The sequence below is a fragment of the Lupinus angustifolius genome, chromosome LG06 (assembly GCF_001865875.1).
Source record: "Lupinus angustifolius cultivar Tanjil chromosome LG06, LupAngTanjil_v1.0, whole genome shotgun sequence".
Lineage (NCBI taxonomy): Eukaryota > Viridiplantae > Streptophyta > Magnoliopsida > Fabales > Fabaceae > Lupinus > Lupinus angustifolius.
In genome coordinates, this window is record NC_032014.1 from 11,184,955 (window position 1) to 11,204,954 (window position 20,000).

The 20,000-nt window shown below is 32.9% G+C and overlaps 1 protein-coding gene across 1 annotated transcript; it reads left to right on the forward strand.

Annotated features, from left to right (window-relative positions):
- On the forward strand, window positions 12,436-19,823 carry LOC109349828 (probable protein phosphatase 2C 6). The gene is made up of 4 exons (XM_019590825.1): window positions 12,436-12,879; window positions 18,060-18,347; window positions 18,622-18,727; window positions 19,293-19,823. Exons 1-4 carry the CDS (start codon window positions 12,481-12,483, stop codon window positions 19,616-19,618), a joined length of 1,119 nt encoding a protein of 372 aa, XP_019446370.1. The 5' UTR covers window positions 12,436-12,480; the 3' UTR covers window positions 19,619-19,823.

The following is a 20,000-nucleotide window of genomic DNA, read 5'->3' on the forward strand; positions in this document are numbered from 1 at the left end:
AGACATATGATAGTGGTTACTTAAGATGCTCAAAACTTGGGGATTTATGGCTTAGAATTTTTTATTCAACTTTCGTTCACAAAAATTGGATGTTATGTTGAGATAATTGAGGGAATGACTCCAATGACTAGGCGTAGAAGCTGAATTGCCAATTCAATGAACTTTACATTGTGCCATAGTAGATGATTATATATCACTCATTTGATGATAGAATAAACCAGACTTAAAAATTGTCTAATTACATGTTTAGCAATTTAATAACTTTTTATCGGTATATGAAATTGCACTTGCCGACAATTTTCCATAATTTCAATTCTTTGTCACATCAAATCATATCAAGATTTAACTTTTCTTGTACTTTTACTAATAAAGAAACTAGTTGAATTTCATTTTAAAATTTAAAGAAATATTCCAAAAGAATTTAATAGGTCATTAACTTCAATCAGTTCACCCGTCAAATTTACCAAACAAGTGGGGCCAGAAGAATTTACGTGCCACCTGGCCTTTTTGCAATAAAAGACTGTTGCTTACGTACGCTGGTTCCTACACGTCACACATATAGCGGCAGTTATCGACTGCAGCACATTATGATGTCATACTTTCTGGACGGTCCAGTCAGAACCCATAAGGTTTTCAGTGCATTATGATGTTTTTACTATTATCAAAAATATCTCTTAATTTTTATGGATAAGAAACTATATTTTTTTTATTTGTGGTTAACTTTTTCAACAGGTGTAACTTTTATGAGTTAAATTCATAATCTTGAAGATCCAATGATACATTACACTTCAAGCTAACAGTAATAATTATGATTGAAGTATTGTTATTATTAAAATCTTATTTTATTTTTCTGCTGTTTTAGTTTTTTCAAGAGAAAATAATTTACTGCTCACTATACTTTTTTTTATATTGACACCGCAATAGTACTATATGTTACATATATATTTTTTGACTTAAGAAACTCTTACATTTATAACAATTAGTACATAAGAAACTGGAAAAATTACCGGGATAGTGTAGTCAAGCTTTGGGGTACCTTTTCAAATAATTATGGGATTGAGGTATTTTTTTGAAAGTCGTGGATAGGGTCCACGACTTTGGCATAGTCGTGGATGACAGGCACGACTCCAGGGGAAAGTCGTGGACCTGAGCCACGAGTTCCCTTTAATTTTCTCTCTCCTCACTGAAATCGTGGATGGGGAACACGACTTCCAGTGTCGTGGACCCCATACACGAGTTTGCATGGGTTATTTCGTTTTACGTGTTTTTTTTAAAATGGAATTGGAAATGGAAGAAAGTTTCATAAATTGTAATTTAAAATTCAAATACATTTAATTAGCGGGAAAAAAATATCCTAATGGCGTCTATGAGATGATGTTCCACATCCAGGTGTCTTTCTCCTTCGAGGTGGTTGAACTCTTAGTTGTTGTTGTTGTTGCGATTGATTTTGTCTTCCACCTCTAACCAGTTGTGGCTGCTCCTCGTCTTCGTCTTCACTATCGTCATCATCTTCATCGTCATCGTTTGTTTGGGAAGGCATTGTCGGCTGATAATATTGTTGAGAGTTGAATGCCGAGAATGGAGTATTTGAAGTAGTGCCAAACATTGATGGCATTCCTTGAAATTGTGAAGATGATGGTAATTGAGAGAAGGAGTAGTCACCCATTGCTCCGTAAGGTTCAAACCCAAACGGATGTTGTTGTTGTTGTTGAGGAGCAGGAGTCTGAGTGTATGCCTGCGGAAAAGTATCCGTCTGAGTTTGACTCTCATATTGTTGATATTCAGGTGCAAAAGGCATTTGGAAGTGTTGTGGAGGAGGAGCTTCAGAAGTAGTTGAGGAGAAGGCGGTTGGAATTAGTTGAGCAAATGCTTGCATCATCTCATTGCAGTTGTGATAGACGTCATTCAATGACTGCAACGGATTTGGAAACACATTTGTAGGAGCACATCTATCCCGAATCATTTTGATAAAATTGTACTGAATAAATGGAAAAATTGAATTTGTTAGAATATGTGAAAAGAAAATAAAATAGAATAAAATAAAATAAAATAATATGTTATTACCGATCCGGCTGAATATGCTCCATCTGGAGATATGTATTTCCTCGTCCTTTGTAAGTACCATTGCATATACTGCGAGTAATGGTACAAAGGCTGGTTATCGGGAAAACCGTTGACCACATAGTTTTCCCGGTTATTCCAAACCTGAATCCACTGGTCATGCTTTTGAGGCCAGTTGTAGTCATTTTTCCCACGTAGATCCATCTTGTGTTGTTTCTCCAGATTAATTGGATCTTCTGGGATGGGTTGTTGTAGACCAAACTGTCTCATCACCCTATCAGCAGCATGCCACTCAACAAGTGAAAAGCATATGAGTGGTACACGTGCTCTGACTACATCAGGTATGGGGCCCACATAGGTAATGTTCCTATATGGGGTCCACACAAACTAATATATAAAAAAAGTTAGTAATTAATGAATACAAGAATAGTTAGAAATAACAGTAAATATATTAAAAATTAGAATTTAAAGGAATTACCTGATCAATGCGCAAGCGATCCAACATTGACCGTATTATGTTTGTTGCATGACCAGGGATGTTGGTGGTGATTAGATGTTGCGCCCACCTAAAATGTCATGTAATTGGTAGTTATTATTAGATAAATAATTTGAAACAAAATAAACGTTTGGAAAAAAATATTTTTTAATAAGTTAATGGAAAAAAATATACCTTTGAACTAAAGGGAAAGTTTGGGAGTCGTTGTTGTGTACTCTTGGAGCTAGCATTGGTATGCGGTCATATGCCCATGACTGTAGTAAATGTAAGCAGCCACCGATTTCAATTTGGTGACTTATTAGTGCCGCACGACATATTCCACGATATAGACACGCCAATACCGCTGAACCCCAACTATATTGGAATGTTTGAGACAAGTCCTCCAACAATGGGAGATACATCAGGTGGACTCGTGATCCTGATGTATCTGGCATGAGGAAGCCTCCAATCATGCGTAATATAAACGCTCTTGCATGTTGCTCAATAACAACATCATCAGCATGTGGAGGTAGAACCGCAAATGTTGAGTCGAGCCAACTCATTTGGATTCTTTGACCCATAATTTGTTTGTCAGTTGGGATTGCACCCAACAAGTTGAGACAAATCATTTCCCAATTTGCACTTGTAACGCCAGTAACAGGAGCTCCATTTATTGGCAAACCAAGTTGGTATGCAACATCCTCGAGAGTTACTGTGCACTCGCCAACTGGTAGATGGAAGGTGTGAGTCTCCGGCATCCATCTGTCAACTAACGCCGTAATGAGGTGGTTGTTGATTTCGATATTTCCGATATCGAGTATATGCCCAAATGCCGTGTTGCGAATAACTTCTAACACGGGTGCAGAAGGTAACTTCTGCCAAAAATTGTACCTTGCTCGAAAAGTCACTTCTCCACCATTCCAAATGTTGGTGGATACATGATCTTTTTGTAGGGTGAGAAGGGAGGGGTTAATAGGACCTGGACCAATATGTTCCATTTTTTGAGAAGAATATTCGGGAAAAAACAGAGGAGGGGAATTTAGGAATTTCGGATGCTTGTGAGGTGTGAAAATGAGTGTGGGGTGGGGATCAATTTATAGGGCTGGAAGTCGTGGATGGGGTCCACGACTTCCTGAAACTCGTGGATAGGGTCCACGAGTTCGTACCTGCCCCATGGTACTTGTGCCCTAGCCTGCCTCAGATTCCCACGTAGCCCTAGCCTGGGCCAAAGTCGTGGGTGCAGTCCACGACTTTCATTGAAGTCGTGACTGACATCCACGATTTCCTTTAATTCACTTACACAGAACTCGTGGTTGGCATCCACGAGTTCCTGAAAACCCTAGTAATCTGCACCAAAGTCGTGGATACCATCCACGACTTTCAATTAATTTTCTGATTTTCCGTTTTTTTTTTGAATTCGTATTTATTGGTGTATTAATGTGTTGTATTTTTTTTGAAATGTGAAATTTGAATCCGAATTCAAATTATTTTGAATTTTGAAATTTGAATTTTGAAATTTGAATTTTGAATTGTATTTAATTTTGAATCCGAATTTAAATTTGAATTGTTTGAAATATTTCTTAATTTTTCAAATATTGAGAAAATGTTGAGTACAAATATCTCTCTCATATACAGAGAGAGATATCAGGATTCACCTTGTAAATTCCACAGCATGTTGGAAAATGATTGTTTGTGACATCAATGATGATATCAAAATTTGATACTTATACAGTAAAACAACCACATACAAATCAACTAATGAAGAATAAGATCCAATTCATCATGTCTCTATATATATGCAGGTGCAAGGTGGGACTTTAATGCATGAGGCCAGATATTTTGGCATTTTGCAAGGTGAGACTTGGATAAACTTGATGACCGAGTTAGGATTGAATGATCTAGTAAAATATTTTGGCATTTTGCTTTCTAGTACTGATTAACTATGCTTCACAATGTGGTGGTGTTTTGTTAGCAACTGTATAATTACAAACACATGAGTGTTTAGGTTTTCCTTTTTTTCCAACATTTGAGAAAGCATTAACAGTTCATTTTTTCCAACTTTTTCCTTTATGTGTTCTTAGCTATTCAATTTGTGAGTGGAAATTTCGAGTTTACCGACAAGCAAAATAAAGCCATATGCATAACTCATTGGCAAAGACATGAGGACCCATATTCATAACTGAGTCGTATTTCCCATAATCCATAACATAAATTAAGCTCTTAGTATTTTGACTTATGTTTATATGTGTTATAATTTCAAAATCTTGCTCAACTTCTTTGAGGTAGATGGCAGCTATTGATAAATTATTTTATCAAAATTTAGTTTCGACATAATTCTTGATAAAAATGTTCTTTAGGAACTTTGATTACACCAATGTTATTTTAGAAATTTGATTACATAGAAACAATTCAAACCAAAATCAGATTCTCACATAGTCCCTTATTCAAAAATCTAGATCCTTACCTTTGTTTTCAAAGGTCAACAACGTTCAACATTGTCCTATCTTCATCTTTGCATTGTAACAAATAACTGAGTTCAGTTCTAAACTTCTAATAAATACAATTACAATTCAGGATCTAGACATCATTGTAGAAATGGAACAAATGAGTGTAAGGCTTGTGAACTCCATTGATGAAGAACAACACAGTGAGGAAAACCCTAACATCATATTACTGTGCCAATTCCTACTCCTTTGTGGCATCTACCTTGGCTAAAACGATGTCGTCGTATTCCAACTCGGTTGCAACGGCAACGAACTCCGGCGCGAGGGACTTGCAATGGGTGCACCATGGAGCGGTTATTTTCAACGATAGTGGTGAAATTGCGCTCCTTCAATACGATGACGTGTTTGTGGAATGGTCGAAGGCTGAGAAATCGTCGAAATCTTCGTCGACGTCATCAACGTGATCGACATCTGGGTGGTTGATGTGAGTGTGGTTGTTTTGCAGAAAGTGTGAGAGAAGGAAAAGATGAAGAGAAGGAAAAGATGAAGAGAAGAGTAGCGAGGGAGAACAAAACGACATTTTTGTGAGGGTTTTATGTGGCTCTGGTTGAGTTTGCAAAATATACAATTTAATTTACAACAAAATAATAAACGAAATCATTCCAACAGAGAATATTTTTTTTTTGTACAACAGATAAGACAACACTTAAACAATCATGGTCAAATATAATAGAGAAGTGTTTTTGTATAATTGATAAGGTTACACTTAAAAAAACTGTGGTCAAATATAATAGAAAATGGTTTTTGTATAACTGATAAGGTAACGGTTAAAAATTACTGTCTAATACACTTTAAGATTATAGTTTTAAAATCGTAGTCTGTAAATGTGGAAAATTAACAAATAAGACAACACCGTTATAAATTGTGGCCTAATGTATTTTAAGATCACGATTTTAAAACCATAGAGAATGAAGGCGTTGGCGTAGATAAAAAATGTAGTAGTGAGATCACCTATCAATAATTTATTACCTAGCTTATAAAAATATATATTTTTTGTATACTATTTAGACTTAGTTTTTTAAAAAACATATTTAGCTTAATACGTTACATTTTTTGTCATTTAACCTAACAAATCGACATATTTAATCATATTATATAATAATATATTGTATATATTATTTTAATATTACTAAAAATATATAGACAAAATAATTTAGTGTCAGTTTATTTAAAGCAAATATATTGAAAGGAGGACTGTTGCCTTTGCAATAAGTTCATTCCCAGATTTGTATATCTTATATAGGTTTTGTCTGTTTACAAAAGCTTGCATGTTTTACTTTTACTTGAACTATAATAAGTCAAGTCAGACCTTTTTTGTAACGAGGTGAGGGTTAGGGTTTTTAAAAAACTTATTTACCTTAACATTGAAAATATAGGTCATTTAAAAGGTTTATTAAGTCTAACAAACCTAAGTAGTTATATGATATAGTAATATTTATATTGTACTATTTTAATATAATGAATACTATTATATATGAAATTTTAATATAAAACATGTATAAAATATAATTTAATTTTTAACGTTAGATAAATTTATGTTAGTGTAAAGTTTTTTAAGCTGGCCAACACATCATTCATCATTGATTTGTATTACTTTTGTTTAAGAGTCAATAATTATTTACATATGAATAGTGAATGATATGTCGACAGTAAAAAGAAATTACACTATAAGTGTATACATATTAAAGCCTAAATTTATTTAAAAGTAGATTTGTTAGTTTATGTAAAGATGATTTTGTTGACCTATTTAAAAGACTTAAAATATAACAAGTTTTTTAGGTAGGGTATGTGCTAAATCAAACTTTTAAACGTCGCATACATAAGTTTAATTTTTTTAGATAAAGCATAATCCTATATTTTATAAACTTTAAAATCTATGCATTGATGGTGTAAAGTTTTTTACACTATCAATACATCATTCATCATTGATTTGTATTACTTTTGTTTGAGAGTCAATGTTAATTAACAAATCAATGGTGAATGATTATTGATAGTGTAAAAAATCTTTACACTGTCAGCGTATACATATTAAATCCTATTTTTATAGGCTAACTTGTATGAGACAAAGCCGAACATATTTAAGGAAAAATTACTCGAATTCTTTCCATACTAATAACTAAGAAGTAGGTGTTAAACCAAGACACTCTACTATGCATACACAATGCACCAAACAGCCAGTAAAAGAGAAACAATATGCATATTAAGTGTAGTTGCAGAAAGCAGAGGAAAAATGAAAAAAATACATGTTTGAGAGAGAATGAACTAAGTTGTATAGAAAATATATTGAGTATCAATTACAAAACCATACATCTTTGAAATGCTAAGTATTATTTATAGCTTCCAAAATCCAACTACCTCTAACTAACTTTCTGTGCTAGAAAAGTATACAGAATAACATACTGAAATAACTCAAACTTCTACTGGTGGAAGTTTCCTCATTTTCTGTTATTCCCAAACTACCACTAAACTTCTATTCGTGGAAGTCTTCTCATTTTCTTAAATTAATGCTAAAATTACATTATTTCTAACACTCCTCCTTAATTCAACGTTCATAACTCATTTCTTACATCTATCTTCATTCTCAGTCTCTCAAACATTTCTTTCTTCAAAGGTTTTGTGAAAACATCATCCACTTGATTTTCAGAATTGCAAAATTCTAGCATTACTTTCCTTTTGCTCACTTGATCTCTAATGTAGTGAAATCTAGTCTTTATGTGTTTACTTCTTCCATGAGAGACTGGTTTTAGTGCCAAATTGATTGTTGATTTGTTGTCCACCATCAACAAAATTTCATCCTCTTGCTTTATCTTCAACTCTGATAGTAAAGCCTCCATCCAAACAACTTTATACTTAGAGACCTCACCATCTGGTTTCAACCTGGTCTTATATACCCATTTCATAGTTATGACTTTCTTTCCTCTTAGCAATTCAGTTAGACTCCAAGTATTGTTTCTTTCTATAAACTTCAGTTCTTCCTCCATTTCCTCAACCCAATGTGTTTGGTACAAATCATTTTCCATATCTACTGGTTCCATCTCAGCAAGCAATGTCATATGCACAAAATCACCATATGCATTGATTATTGAGTCACAAAACACCTCATAATCACTTAGTCTTAAATATGGTTGTCTGAGTCTTTGAGTTGTTGGAGGATTCACCATTTTGCTAGGCACAACAATTGGATTAGATGATATAGTCTCACCAATGCCACTTTCCTCAGCTTCTTCAAATTGCAATATGGTCTTTTGACATTTTTTAGAACTTTTAAGGTTCCAATTCCAACATTGATCCTCATCAAACTTCAAACCCATGTTCATCATCAACTTATTATTTCTAGGGTCAAATACTCTATAAGCACAAGTTGAATGATAACTCAAGATGATAAGTTTTCACCCATATCATCTAGCTTTCTCCTCCTTGCTTCAGGCACATGTTTGTAACAAATGGAGCCAAAGATTTTTAACTGACTCACATTTGGTTTGAGTCATGTTCAAGCTTCTTCATGATTCTTCTCATCCAACCTCTTAGTAGGACACTTATTTAGTATATACACTGCAGTACAAACAACATCCCCCAAAATACCTTAGGCAAATTCTTTGTTTTCAGCATATACGTAGCCATATTAAGTATGGTTCTGTTTGCCCTTTCTGTTGTTCCATTATGTTGAGGTATGTATGGAGCAATGACTTCATGAGTGATCCATTTTTTGATGCACAATTCATGAAAGTCAGTTGATACATACTCACCTCCTCCATCTGATTTCAACAGTTTCAGCTTGACTTCACTTTGCCTTTCTGCTTGAGCTTTGAATCTCTTGAAGGTTTCTAGCACTTAACCATTCATCTTTATTAGATAGATCCATACTTTTCTTGTATGATCATCAATAAAGGTCACAAAGTACTTATTTCCTCTAATAGAGTCTTCTTCAAAGGGTCCACACACATTTGAATATACCACCTCTAATGCATTCACTGTTTTTGTAGGAACATGTGAGACAAAAGAATTTCTTGCTTGTTTTCTTGATAGGCACTCTTCACATAATTGTTCTGGTGCTTTTGTGTGTGGCAAACCAATCACTATTCCTTCATTTTCTAGCAAATCTAAAATTTTAAAGTTTAGATGTCTATACCTCTTATGTCATAGCCAAGTGTCCTTCATAATTGTTGATTGAAGGCACTTTTGGTCACTAATCTGTATGCCAATCTTGAAGGTTCTGTTGGCTAATAGTGGAGCCTTCAAGATGTTGTGCTTGTTTTTGTCAAACACCTTCAGCGTACCATCCTTCATCTCCATGGTATATCCATTTTCTAGCAGTTGTCCAAGACTGAGCAGATTGATCTTCATCTTAGGTACATATAGAACATTTGAGATGTAGGCTTTCTTTTCATCTCATCTTTGGATCATCACCTTGCCAATTCCTTCTGCAGATACTGCACTATGGTCAACAAACTTAATCTTGTTTTTTGCTGATTCATCAAGTGTTATGAACCAATCCTTCTTGCTTGTCATATGATTTGAGCAATTGGTGTCAAGATATCAAAAATTAACATCTTGTTGGTTGTTTTTTGTATTTTCCATTAGTAGGTAATGATCACCATCAGAGTCACCATCATGTGCCAATCTAGATGTTTCATCTTTTCTGCCTAACACCTTCTTTGACTTGCATTCTGCTGCATAATGTCCATATTCTCTACAATTATAGCATTGAACCCTCTTCTTGTCAAACTTTCTTCTATTTGTTGAGTCTCTTCTTTGATCATGTTCAATGCTATTTGTGTTGTTTGGTGTTTGAGATGAGGATCCTTGCTCAAATTTGTTCCACTTCTCCTTCTTTTTATTCTTATTCCACTGTCTAGAAAGCTTTTTGAAAGATTGTGCTTGGAGTGATTGATCATCATTCTTCTATAAGCCTCTCTCCTTAAGCCTTTGTTCACGATCTTCAAGAGAGCTTTACAACTCTTCAATCTTGTAATCTTTAAGATTCTTGGACTCCTTTATTGCAACAACAATGTGGTCATACTTAGGAGTTAGAGTCCTAAGTATCTTCTCAATAATAGATTTCCCTTTTCACCTCTTCTCCACACGATTTCATTTGGTTGATGAGTGTGAGAATCTTGGTGAAGTAATATGTTATTATCTCATTCTCCTCCATTTGAAGGAGTTCATAGTGTCTCCTCATTTTTTGAAGTTTCATTTTCTTCATTTTTGCAGCCTCTTCATAGCTTTTCTCCAAGCTATCCCAAGCTTCTTTTGTTGTCTTGGCACCATAAGTTCTCTCAAAGTTGGCTCCATCAACACATTGATGGATTAAGAACAAAACTTTGTGATCCTTCTTCTTGGATTATCTGTAACTTGTCCTTTGAGCCTCATTTGCATTCTCCCCAACTTCTATGTATTCATTTTGAACTATCTCATGTACTTCTTCGAATCCAAAGATAATTCTCATCTGAATTCTCCATCTATCATAATTCTTGGTGTCAATAATTGGTAGTGTCATTGCAAACCCATTACCATTTGTCATGATAGATCTAAGATCTTGCAATCTTCTTTTCTTGTTGTCCCACTATATGTTCTTCTCTTCCCACTTCGAATCACAGCCCAAGATCCACCATGAATCTTGCTTCAACCTTGTTCTTGATACCACTGTTAAACCAAGACCACTCTCCTAAGTCCTATGCATACACAATGCTCCAAACAACCATCAAAAGAGAAACAATATGCACACTAAGTGGAGTTGCAGAAAAGAGAGGAAAAATGAAAAAAAGATATGTTTGAGAGAGAATGAACTAAGTTGTATTGAAAATATATTGAGTATCAATTATAACAACCACGGATCTTTAAAATGCTAAGTGTTATTTATAGCTTCCAAATTCTAACTAACTTTCTATGTTAGGAAAGTATACAGAATAACAAACTGAAATAGCTTCCAAATTCTTCATTGTTTCTCACCCTTAACACAAGAGTTCTCACCCTTACCACAAGAGATAAATGTAGAAGTTTGAGGGAAAGGGAGGACAGATGGAGTCCTCGCATAAGGTAGGGTAGAATTACAATTTTTTTGGATATGCATTTAAGAGTTACTAAAATTAAATTAGATATATATTTATCCGATATTGTTCTGATAATGATAATGAATTAATTAATAAGACAACAAAAAGTAATTTTTATGAAATATATATTTTAAATCAGTAAACATTTAATTCAATTAATTTGTCTTGGGCCTGGATTAGTGACTGCCCTCTTCCTGCATCAATGATTTAGTAGAAAAGTCTAAGATATAATATTTTGGGCTCTAAAAATAGGTTAAAAATTTATAACCCACATCTTAGCAATTTATTATAAAGAAATCTAAGATTTGAATTAGTGAATAAATTTTAACCATTAAATTTTTCTTAAATGGATGACTAAAATATGGAATATACTTTTTAAATTTATTCTTATGGTAAATGTACCCTCTCTCTCAATATTTTGGGATACTATTTTTTAGAGTAAATTACATTGACACCCTCTGAGTTTTAGTGAAATTACACAAACTACCCCTCACTTCTCTACATCTACACAAACCTCACATAGTGTTGTACTTTCATTACACTGACCACCTCTGTATAAGAAATAAGTGTAATCTTTTAAACAAAAAATGTGATAAATGCAATTAAGTTAAACAAAACATGATATATTGTATAGACAAGTCTAAATAATATACAAATCAATGTATCTTTATTATTTTTTTTCTTACAAAATGCATCAACAATTATAAAGAAATATTGTTTATATCACTCTTATAATGTAGTATAACGAACCAAAAATAATAAAGATATATTGATTTGTATATTATTTAGACTTGTCTACACAATATATCATGTTTTGTTTAACTTAATTGCATTTATCACATTTTTTGTTTAAAAGATTACACTTATTTCTTATACAGAGGTGGTGTAATGAAAGTACAAAACTAGGGGAGGTTTGTGTAGATGTAGAAAAGTGAAGGGTGGTTTGTGTAATTTCACTAAAATTCAGAGGTGTCAGTGTAATTTACTTTATTTTTTTTACTAGGATATCTCAAACAATTACAAAAGCTACTCCAACAAATCCATATTTTGAATTTTTTAATGCTTAATTTGACTTTGTAAAAGGTATTCTAAGAACTTTGATTGGAAAGTCTAATATAAGTTGTAAAGTCTGCGAAAGCATTTTAATCTTATTATTAGATGTCTAATTCATTATTAACAAATTAAGTTACACAGACTCACGTAAGTATTTCCTACGATTTTTCTCCCACTGAAGTCACAACATAAAACAGATGCGTGAGCCATCGACATTACTTACATTTTCCTACACGTGTCACATTCTTATCTGTCCTTTCTTTTTCTCTTTCTCTTTCTCTTCCTTTTATTATTATATATCTCTTCCCTCTCTCTTTCTCACTACTATTGCTTCTTCATGGAACCCTCACAGGACGACCAACACGAACGAGTCGACTCAGAGTTTACCTCAACGAGTTCCGGTTCAGGCATTTCCTCCATACTCAGCATCGACGACCTCCGCAACATGACCATCACCAGCAGCGAAGTTTCCTCCATCAGCAGCGGTGGCTCCGGCGAGATTCCGCCGATGACGAGGGAGAAGTGTGTGGGGAGAAAGAACAAGGGAGTGAGCTGGGGACAGAGTTCAGTGATCGGAAGAAGGAAAGAGATGGAAGATGCTGTTGCGGTTATTCCAGGATTCATGTCTCGTATGTGTGATCATGTTGGAGGTTGTACGGCTCCTGGTTCTAGATCCTCCGATGAGATCTCACCGGTTCATTTCTTCGGCGTTTACGACGGCCACGGTGGATCTCAGGTACACCGTACAGCTTTATATATCATTCTATCTTTATGCGTTGTTATATAATTTTTCATTATATTTTGAAATAGTGTCCTCGTTGTGGTGGTGTTTTGCATAACGTTCACTTGTGTGATAATTTCAATATTAATGACTATTACTAAAGGCTTTAAGGATGAGGGAAAACGTTAAGAACTTAAATAACGAAATATTTAATATTTTAAACTTTAAGATTTATTTAGTTTTTAAATAATTTTGATGAATAATAATAAATACTATTGTAATTTTATTTTCTTAGTAATATAAAAAACTGTTTCTTGTTGAGGGTGGGAAATTTTGATAAGGGTCAGTTTGTATGATGGATTGGGGTTTACATTTAGTGAATGTTTGTTTTAAAGTTGACACATTCCCTGTTCTAATTATTAGTGTTAAGCTAAATGTGATTTAAAATTTCCTAAACTTAAAACCATACACTAATTTCAATAGAACTAGAATAGATTCAAAATAAGAAAAAAGTTATGATTATTGAGCAAAGAATAAAGTTGGAAACGTATAATTAGCCGTGATAATATGGATAGTTGAATCATAGTTGTAGTGATGCGGTGCTGGAAGTGCCGGTGACGACATTAACGGCCGTAAGTGCCTACAATTGTATTGTGTTTTTATGCTATGTGATTCTTAGTCAAAATTATAATATTTTAGTTGAAAGATTAGAATGCGGAATAAGTATAACTTAATTTAATTATGTTTATTTGACCCATTGGTTAATGAATATTAAAATTATAGTCCAATTTCAATTTCAAAATCAATTATATATTCACATACTAAACAATTTAGAATATTGTTATCAAGTTTCCTTAGCACATTTTTAAAAGAAGCTAAGAAGTTATTTTATATTGCTAAATGATAGCTCAATATAACGGTTGAAATTAATTTTCAAAGCTTACTTACTTATTTTATATTACTTAACATTACCTATAATTTATTATTGTTTTGTTTTGTAGAATTATTGGTGTAAAATTTCAGTAACCGTAATCCATCAAATATTTTAGTTGTCATAAAAGCAATTTTTTTACGTGGAACCGTGCTTGTGAATTGAGTTTATGTTCTAAAGAAAACAAGTAAAGACATACCTATTTATTAAACTTTTTATATATTTTATTAGAGAAGGAATCAGTTTATATATAATTTAAGTTATACTTATTACAATCAATTTCAGTCATTTATTTTTTTACATTCAACGGATCAAATTAGTGAAACTTAAAAGTTATTTAAAAAATTTCTCTTATTATTTTTTTTTTCTCTAGTCATTTATTTATGTCACTCATTTAGTCCATTGCAATTAGGAAAATAAATAGCTGAAATTAAATATAATTGGTATAACTTAAATTGAGTATAAACAAATTTATTATCATTTTATTATATGAAGAATAACTACTTTTCCAATTTTATACAATCATTTTAGAAATATGAGCTCAGTTTATTAAGGTGGTTAAACTAGGTGGGGAATTTGGGTTGGTAGATAGGTTTCGTAGGAAGACCACGTGTTAGTAGAGTGGTCCATATAAGATTAATAGAGGAAGATAAAGTCAAGGTGTCCATTTTGTTGTGCAGTGTTACGTGTCACATATATGTAAGATCGTACATGATACTCTGGCTCTTAGTTTTCCCTTTAAGGACAGATACTAATTCTTCATACTTGCTTTAGGTTAAGGATTGGTTACCATTACTGACATCTCATGTAGACATGTAATTAGTTTCCATCATAGAGGGAACATCATATCCTTACTCCAAGATACTAATTCTTCATATCCTTACTGACATCTCTTGGACTAACCGATTTTTTAAACTTACTTTATATCATCGTTATCAATTTTAATGAAATTTAATGGTTTGATTAGTGAGAAGATCTAAATCATTAGATTTTTTTAGAATCGATAATTAAAATGAGGAGTAAATTTAAAAAACTTAGTTTTAGAGAAATGGATCCTCACTCTTTGCAAAATGCCATAAAAGCCATTTTATCTTCAGCTTTTTGTGTGGTGCTTGAAAATAAAAGAGAGTTTAAAATTTATGCACTCCCAATATAATATTTTTACACTATTATCACATCATCCAGTGGCGGATCTTCGCCATAATTTTAGAGGGGGCAGCATTATGATTTATACATAAATAACATATGAAATCATTAGAATATATATAATTTTTTAATGTAAAAATGAGTTATTCTTTCATGTTTAAATTCCCAAGAAACATGACAAAAATATAACATAACAAATCTATGAAGAAATTCTAAATATTCCTAAGCACAAATAAGTTCATTATCTCTTATAAACATTATATGTATTTTAAACTCACAAGAATCGAACATAAAATTAGTTTTCAATCCTTTCAAATAGAGAATCAAAATAATGTATGCTTGAGATTGATACAAATAATTTTTTAAGAGAAAAATATATAAAGATAGAAATAACGATATTAAGAATGTCATACATAGCAATGGAATAACCCAACTAAAATTAATTAATAAAAAAATAGTTCACTAACAAAGAATAACAACGTCCATGGATAAAATTTGATGCAAGAAACAAACAAATCATAAGTAATCATGTCATGACTTTACAGACATATGATAATGTGTCATGAAAAAAGCAATTGAAGAAAACTGATTTATAAAGAGTAAATATGACATTTTTAAGGTGAAAAAATAAATGGGTTTAAGTTGGAGAGTTATCTAAAGCGATATTAGGGGGGAAATATGTCATGTGATACTAAAGAGAGTGAAACTTCATAAAGGATGAGAGTTTTGAAGAGAATATTGAATTTTTTCTTGTCCAATAAGTCGTGTAGAAGTATTATCTTGTTGAGAGAATAATATATGCACTAACAATGTATGAATTTTATACTTTTTCACTTCATCACCTACCATTCATATCCAATCTTTATCAACTCTTTAAAAAAATTAATTTAAATGAATGATGGATGATGTAGTGAATGTGTATAAATTTTTATACTAATAATACATAAATATTACACTCTTATCCTTAAGTTTCGTTGTTAAATTTTAAAATATACCAAAAACAATATCTCAATAATATTTTTTTGAAATATTTGAGGGGGGCAACTGCCCTCACCTGTCCTAGAGAAGATCCGCCCTTAATATCATATATTATTGATTTATATTACTTTTGTTTTAGAGTTAATAGTAGTTAAAGAATGATAGGATAAAAACTATTAAATTCAATACAATATCCCCTAAAGTAGTAACTATTGAATTCAATATTCTAAATTGAGCTTAGGGGTTATAATTAATAAGTGTTAGTGTTACGTGTTTGGGTGGGTGGCTCGACTGAAGAAAGAAAGTGTGGATGGTAGGAAAAGGGTGAGCCACGTGGATGGAAGGATGAATTTGTTGTTGGAAAAAAAGTAATTATTAGTATGTGGGACCTATCCTTTTGCACCTTTATACAACTTTTGGTACCGTGTCTATATAAAACATAATAATTAATGTTTCTAATAAATTAATCTAAAAATGGTGCATATAGAAAAAAAAATGCATATATTAATAGTGTATGAGTTTTATATAATGACAGTACATCATCTTCTAATTATATTTAATTATCATTTCTTTCTTTTTAAAAAAAAAGTAATTTCAATACAGATGATATATTGATTGTATAATTTTTATTTTCTAAGATGATGTAATGACTATGTATTATTCTTTAAAAAGTATAAACAAAAATTCTAAACAACTTAACTTTCTCAGAACTTTCTTTTCATGAAAAAAGTAAAGATATATGCTATCTATTTCAATGTTCAAAAAGACTTAAGAGCCAGGCTGTGTTTACTAATTCTACATTTAAAATTTTAGGAATTCTTTTGGGTACATTGTTATTCTCGTACTACTTTTTCTGTACAAAATTTTTTCTCATTCAGAATCCTTGATAGGGATCAGTTAGGTCAATATTAGAGATCACAAGCAACACAAAGATATCTTGCCACTCTTTGAATAATTGTATTAGGATATTGAAGTATGAAGCCTTACATTGGATATGAGAGAATAAAAGTGGAAAAGGACATGAAACCATTATGTTAAAGTTTTTGTTCTTTTGACTCTTCTCATGTCCCGATTACAATAGGACTCCTCGGTCGTTGGAGGCTCTGCAGTAGCAGATGGATCTAACAAGTGATATCAAAAGTGATGGTTTGACTGAGACATGAGAGAATGAGTGAAGGAGCTTAGAAGTGAAAGAGCCTATGAAATTATTATCTTAAGGTTTTGGTTCAAGACATGTTATCTCACTTATAACTCTCAACTATTCATATATCCCAATAATAATAAGACTCTCCGGTTGTTGTAGGGGATAGGTTCTACACTTGAATTCTGACAAAGGTGTTTTTTTTGCCTGACCAAAGAGGTAGAGTAATCTATGTAGGCGCAAGGTCTATTAGCACATGAATATAATAAAAAAGTCAACAATTTATAATAATCAATTAATATACAAAGCGCCTAACTGTCCAAGTCTATACCTATTGGAGTACATGCTTACTCATTTTTTCTATGATTTATATTTGATCATGTGGAACAGAAGTTGAAGGTGAGTTGTTTGGGGAATAGCTAAATAAGGAATACAAGGATATTTGAACTTGATTATCCAGGAAAAAGGTGAATAGGGGATGGAAGAACGAGAAATGTTTTTTGAACAACTTGCTATAATGGGAAAGCCTTATAGTTTGAAACGAATTCACCATGTTAATGATAAAATCCATGGACGTTTCCGTGTACATTATGCAGTTGTTACGCAACAGAGGAAAGGCCAAACAAGCAGGACAACTGATAGGCAAAAACTTAAGGAATTGGTGTTGCTAATATTTTACAAGAAATGTTGAGTTATAAATATGATTGTATTAAAGGCAAGGAGGATGATTATTGGCGGAACAATACCTAAGCTTGCGGATGCTCCAAATTCTTTTCATTTGTTTGTGGAGAATTAAGATATTTGACTATGAAACTGAATCATTTCCTTATATATGAGGAGAACTTCTAGATTCACATGAGCCTTGGGATTTTTAAGGATGAAGTAGAGTATTATATTAATTGAGTTACTTAAACATCAGGACAACATCAACAAATGTAAAAAAATATATATCATTAGTAGTTTTCCATTCTCATAACTATTGTGGTACTTCAATCATAGGTGGCTAAATTTTGTGCCAAGCGGATGCACCTTGTTATAGCAGAAGAGTGTGATAAAGAAAATGCTGGTGGCACTGAATGGCAGAGAAGGTGGGAGGCTGTATTTGCCAAAGGCTTTGAGAGAACTGACACTGAAGTCCTATTAGATGCAGTTGCACCAGAAATGGTAGGATCTACTGCTTCTGTGGTGGTTCTATCTGGTTGCCAAATTATTACATCTAATTGTGGTGACTCAAGGGTAGTTCTTTGCCGTAGGACCCAAACAATCCCCTTGACCGTGGATCAGAAGGTATTGTCCTAACCCATGTTAATTAAAAAATTTGATAAAAACTACATGCATGTGATTTATCTGCTGACACTTCTGAAATGAGACTATTCCCATTGTTTTATCATGTATATGTATACAACATAAGTCTATTCACCTATGCTGTGCATTTGAAGTTTGAGATTCTTGTCCTCCATCAGAAATGGTGATTAAAAAAAGAATTCATACACATTTTCCCTTCATTACAGTCATGTTTTATTTCATTAACAAAAATTAAGATACCATTATACTTGTACAGCCTGATAGACAAGATGAACTCCTGAGAATTGAAGGAACAGGAGGAAAAGTGATAAACTGGAATGGAGCTAGGGTGTTTGGTGTCCTTGCCATGTCCAGGGCCATAGGTACCTTGATTTATCTTCATATACAGTGTTGGGTTAAGAGTTTGTATAATATTTTCTCTTTTGAATTATTGAATAAGGCATCAAGTCCTTTCAACAGTATGAGGCCAATAATAACCTTTCTGATACTACTAGCTAATATGCAAACGGTTTAATCTTCAATTCAACAACTTTTGATCTTCAAGTAATAAGAGAGGACCGTTAAAGCAATTGGGTGCAGCTCATCTCGAGTATTGGAGAGTCTAATACTGGTCAGAGATATTGACATGTAACACCAGAATATTTTTAATGTTCAGATCTTTACTTAAAAGAGACTAGAGAAGTAGAACTGCTCAACAAACTATTAGATCAGAAGTCAGTTTTCCATTTTACCACCAATTTGATTACTAATGCACAGGGCTACAGATTGTGATAATGTTTGGTATGCATAAATACAAAGTAGGATAATGCAAAATTTCAAAATTGTGGATCTGAATAGCAGGTACTTAGAAAGAATAGGATTTGGACTTTCTGAACCTAAGTTAAATGTAGCCTTGGATTTACTTTGCTTAATGGTATGATGTTTCAGGAGACAGGTACTTGAGGCCATGGATTATTCCAGTGCCCGAGATAACTTTTACAGCAAGAACTGAGGAGGATGAATGCTTAGTTTTGGCAAGTGATGGACTCTGGGATGTAATGACCAATGACGAGGTTGGGGAAGTTGCACGACATATTCTAAGGCGGCGGCGCAGGTTGTCCTTATCAACAGAAGAAATATCTCCAGCACAAGTTGTTGCAGATAGCCTGACTGAGATTGCATATGGTAGAAATAGTGAAGATAACATTTCAATCATAGTTGTTGATCTGAAATCAAAGAGAAGACGCCAGCTAAGGCCTCCTTTAGTTTCCTAAGAATCCAATTCTTTTCAATATTTTTGAAGCTTGAGAAGGGCAAAGTGATTGTTACTAAGTTGAAGAGCTGATCTATATACAAAAATACCATTTTCTACTTATGACCCCATTGGTAATTGTTATCATTTCAACTTGTGTTCTCCTAACCTGCTGTACAGAGTTAATAGCAAAAATTAAGTCACTGGAATTGGTCTAGTGGTGAGGGCCTTGGATAGTTCTCATCATGCAAAAAGAATTTGCTTCATGACATTTGGTGACAACTAGCAAGAGGTTGATTGTTATAATGAAGTACAAATAGATTCTCATTTTAAAAAATGTAATGGGAATTGGGATCAACAATTTAATACATAATGAAATGAAAGTCTTGTTCAAATTCTTGGTT

Bases quoted from the DNA above. Each gene is read 5' to 3' on its own strand.
- LOC109349828 (XM_019590825.1), top strand. From the start codon at position 12,481: ATGGAACCCTCACAGGACGACCAACACGAACGAGTCGACTCAGAGTTT. The intron at 12,880-18,059 runs GTACACCGTACA...CTTCAATCATAG, and splicing joins ACGGCCACGGTGGATCTCAG to GTGGCTAAATTTTGTGCCAA. The intron at 18,728-19,292 runs GTACCTTGATTT...ATGATGTTTCAG, and splicing joins TGCCATGTCCAGGGCCATAG to GAGACAGGTACTTGAGGCCA.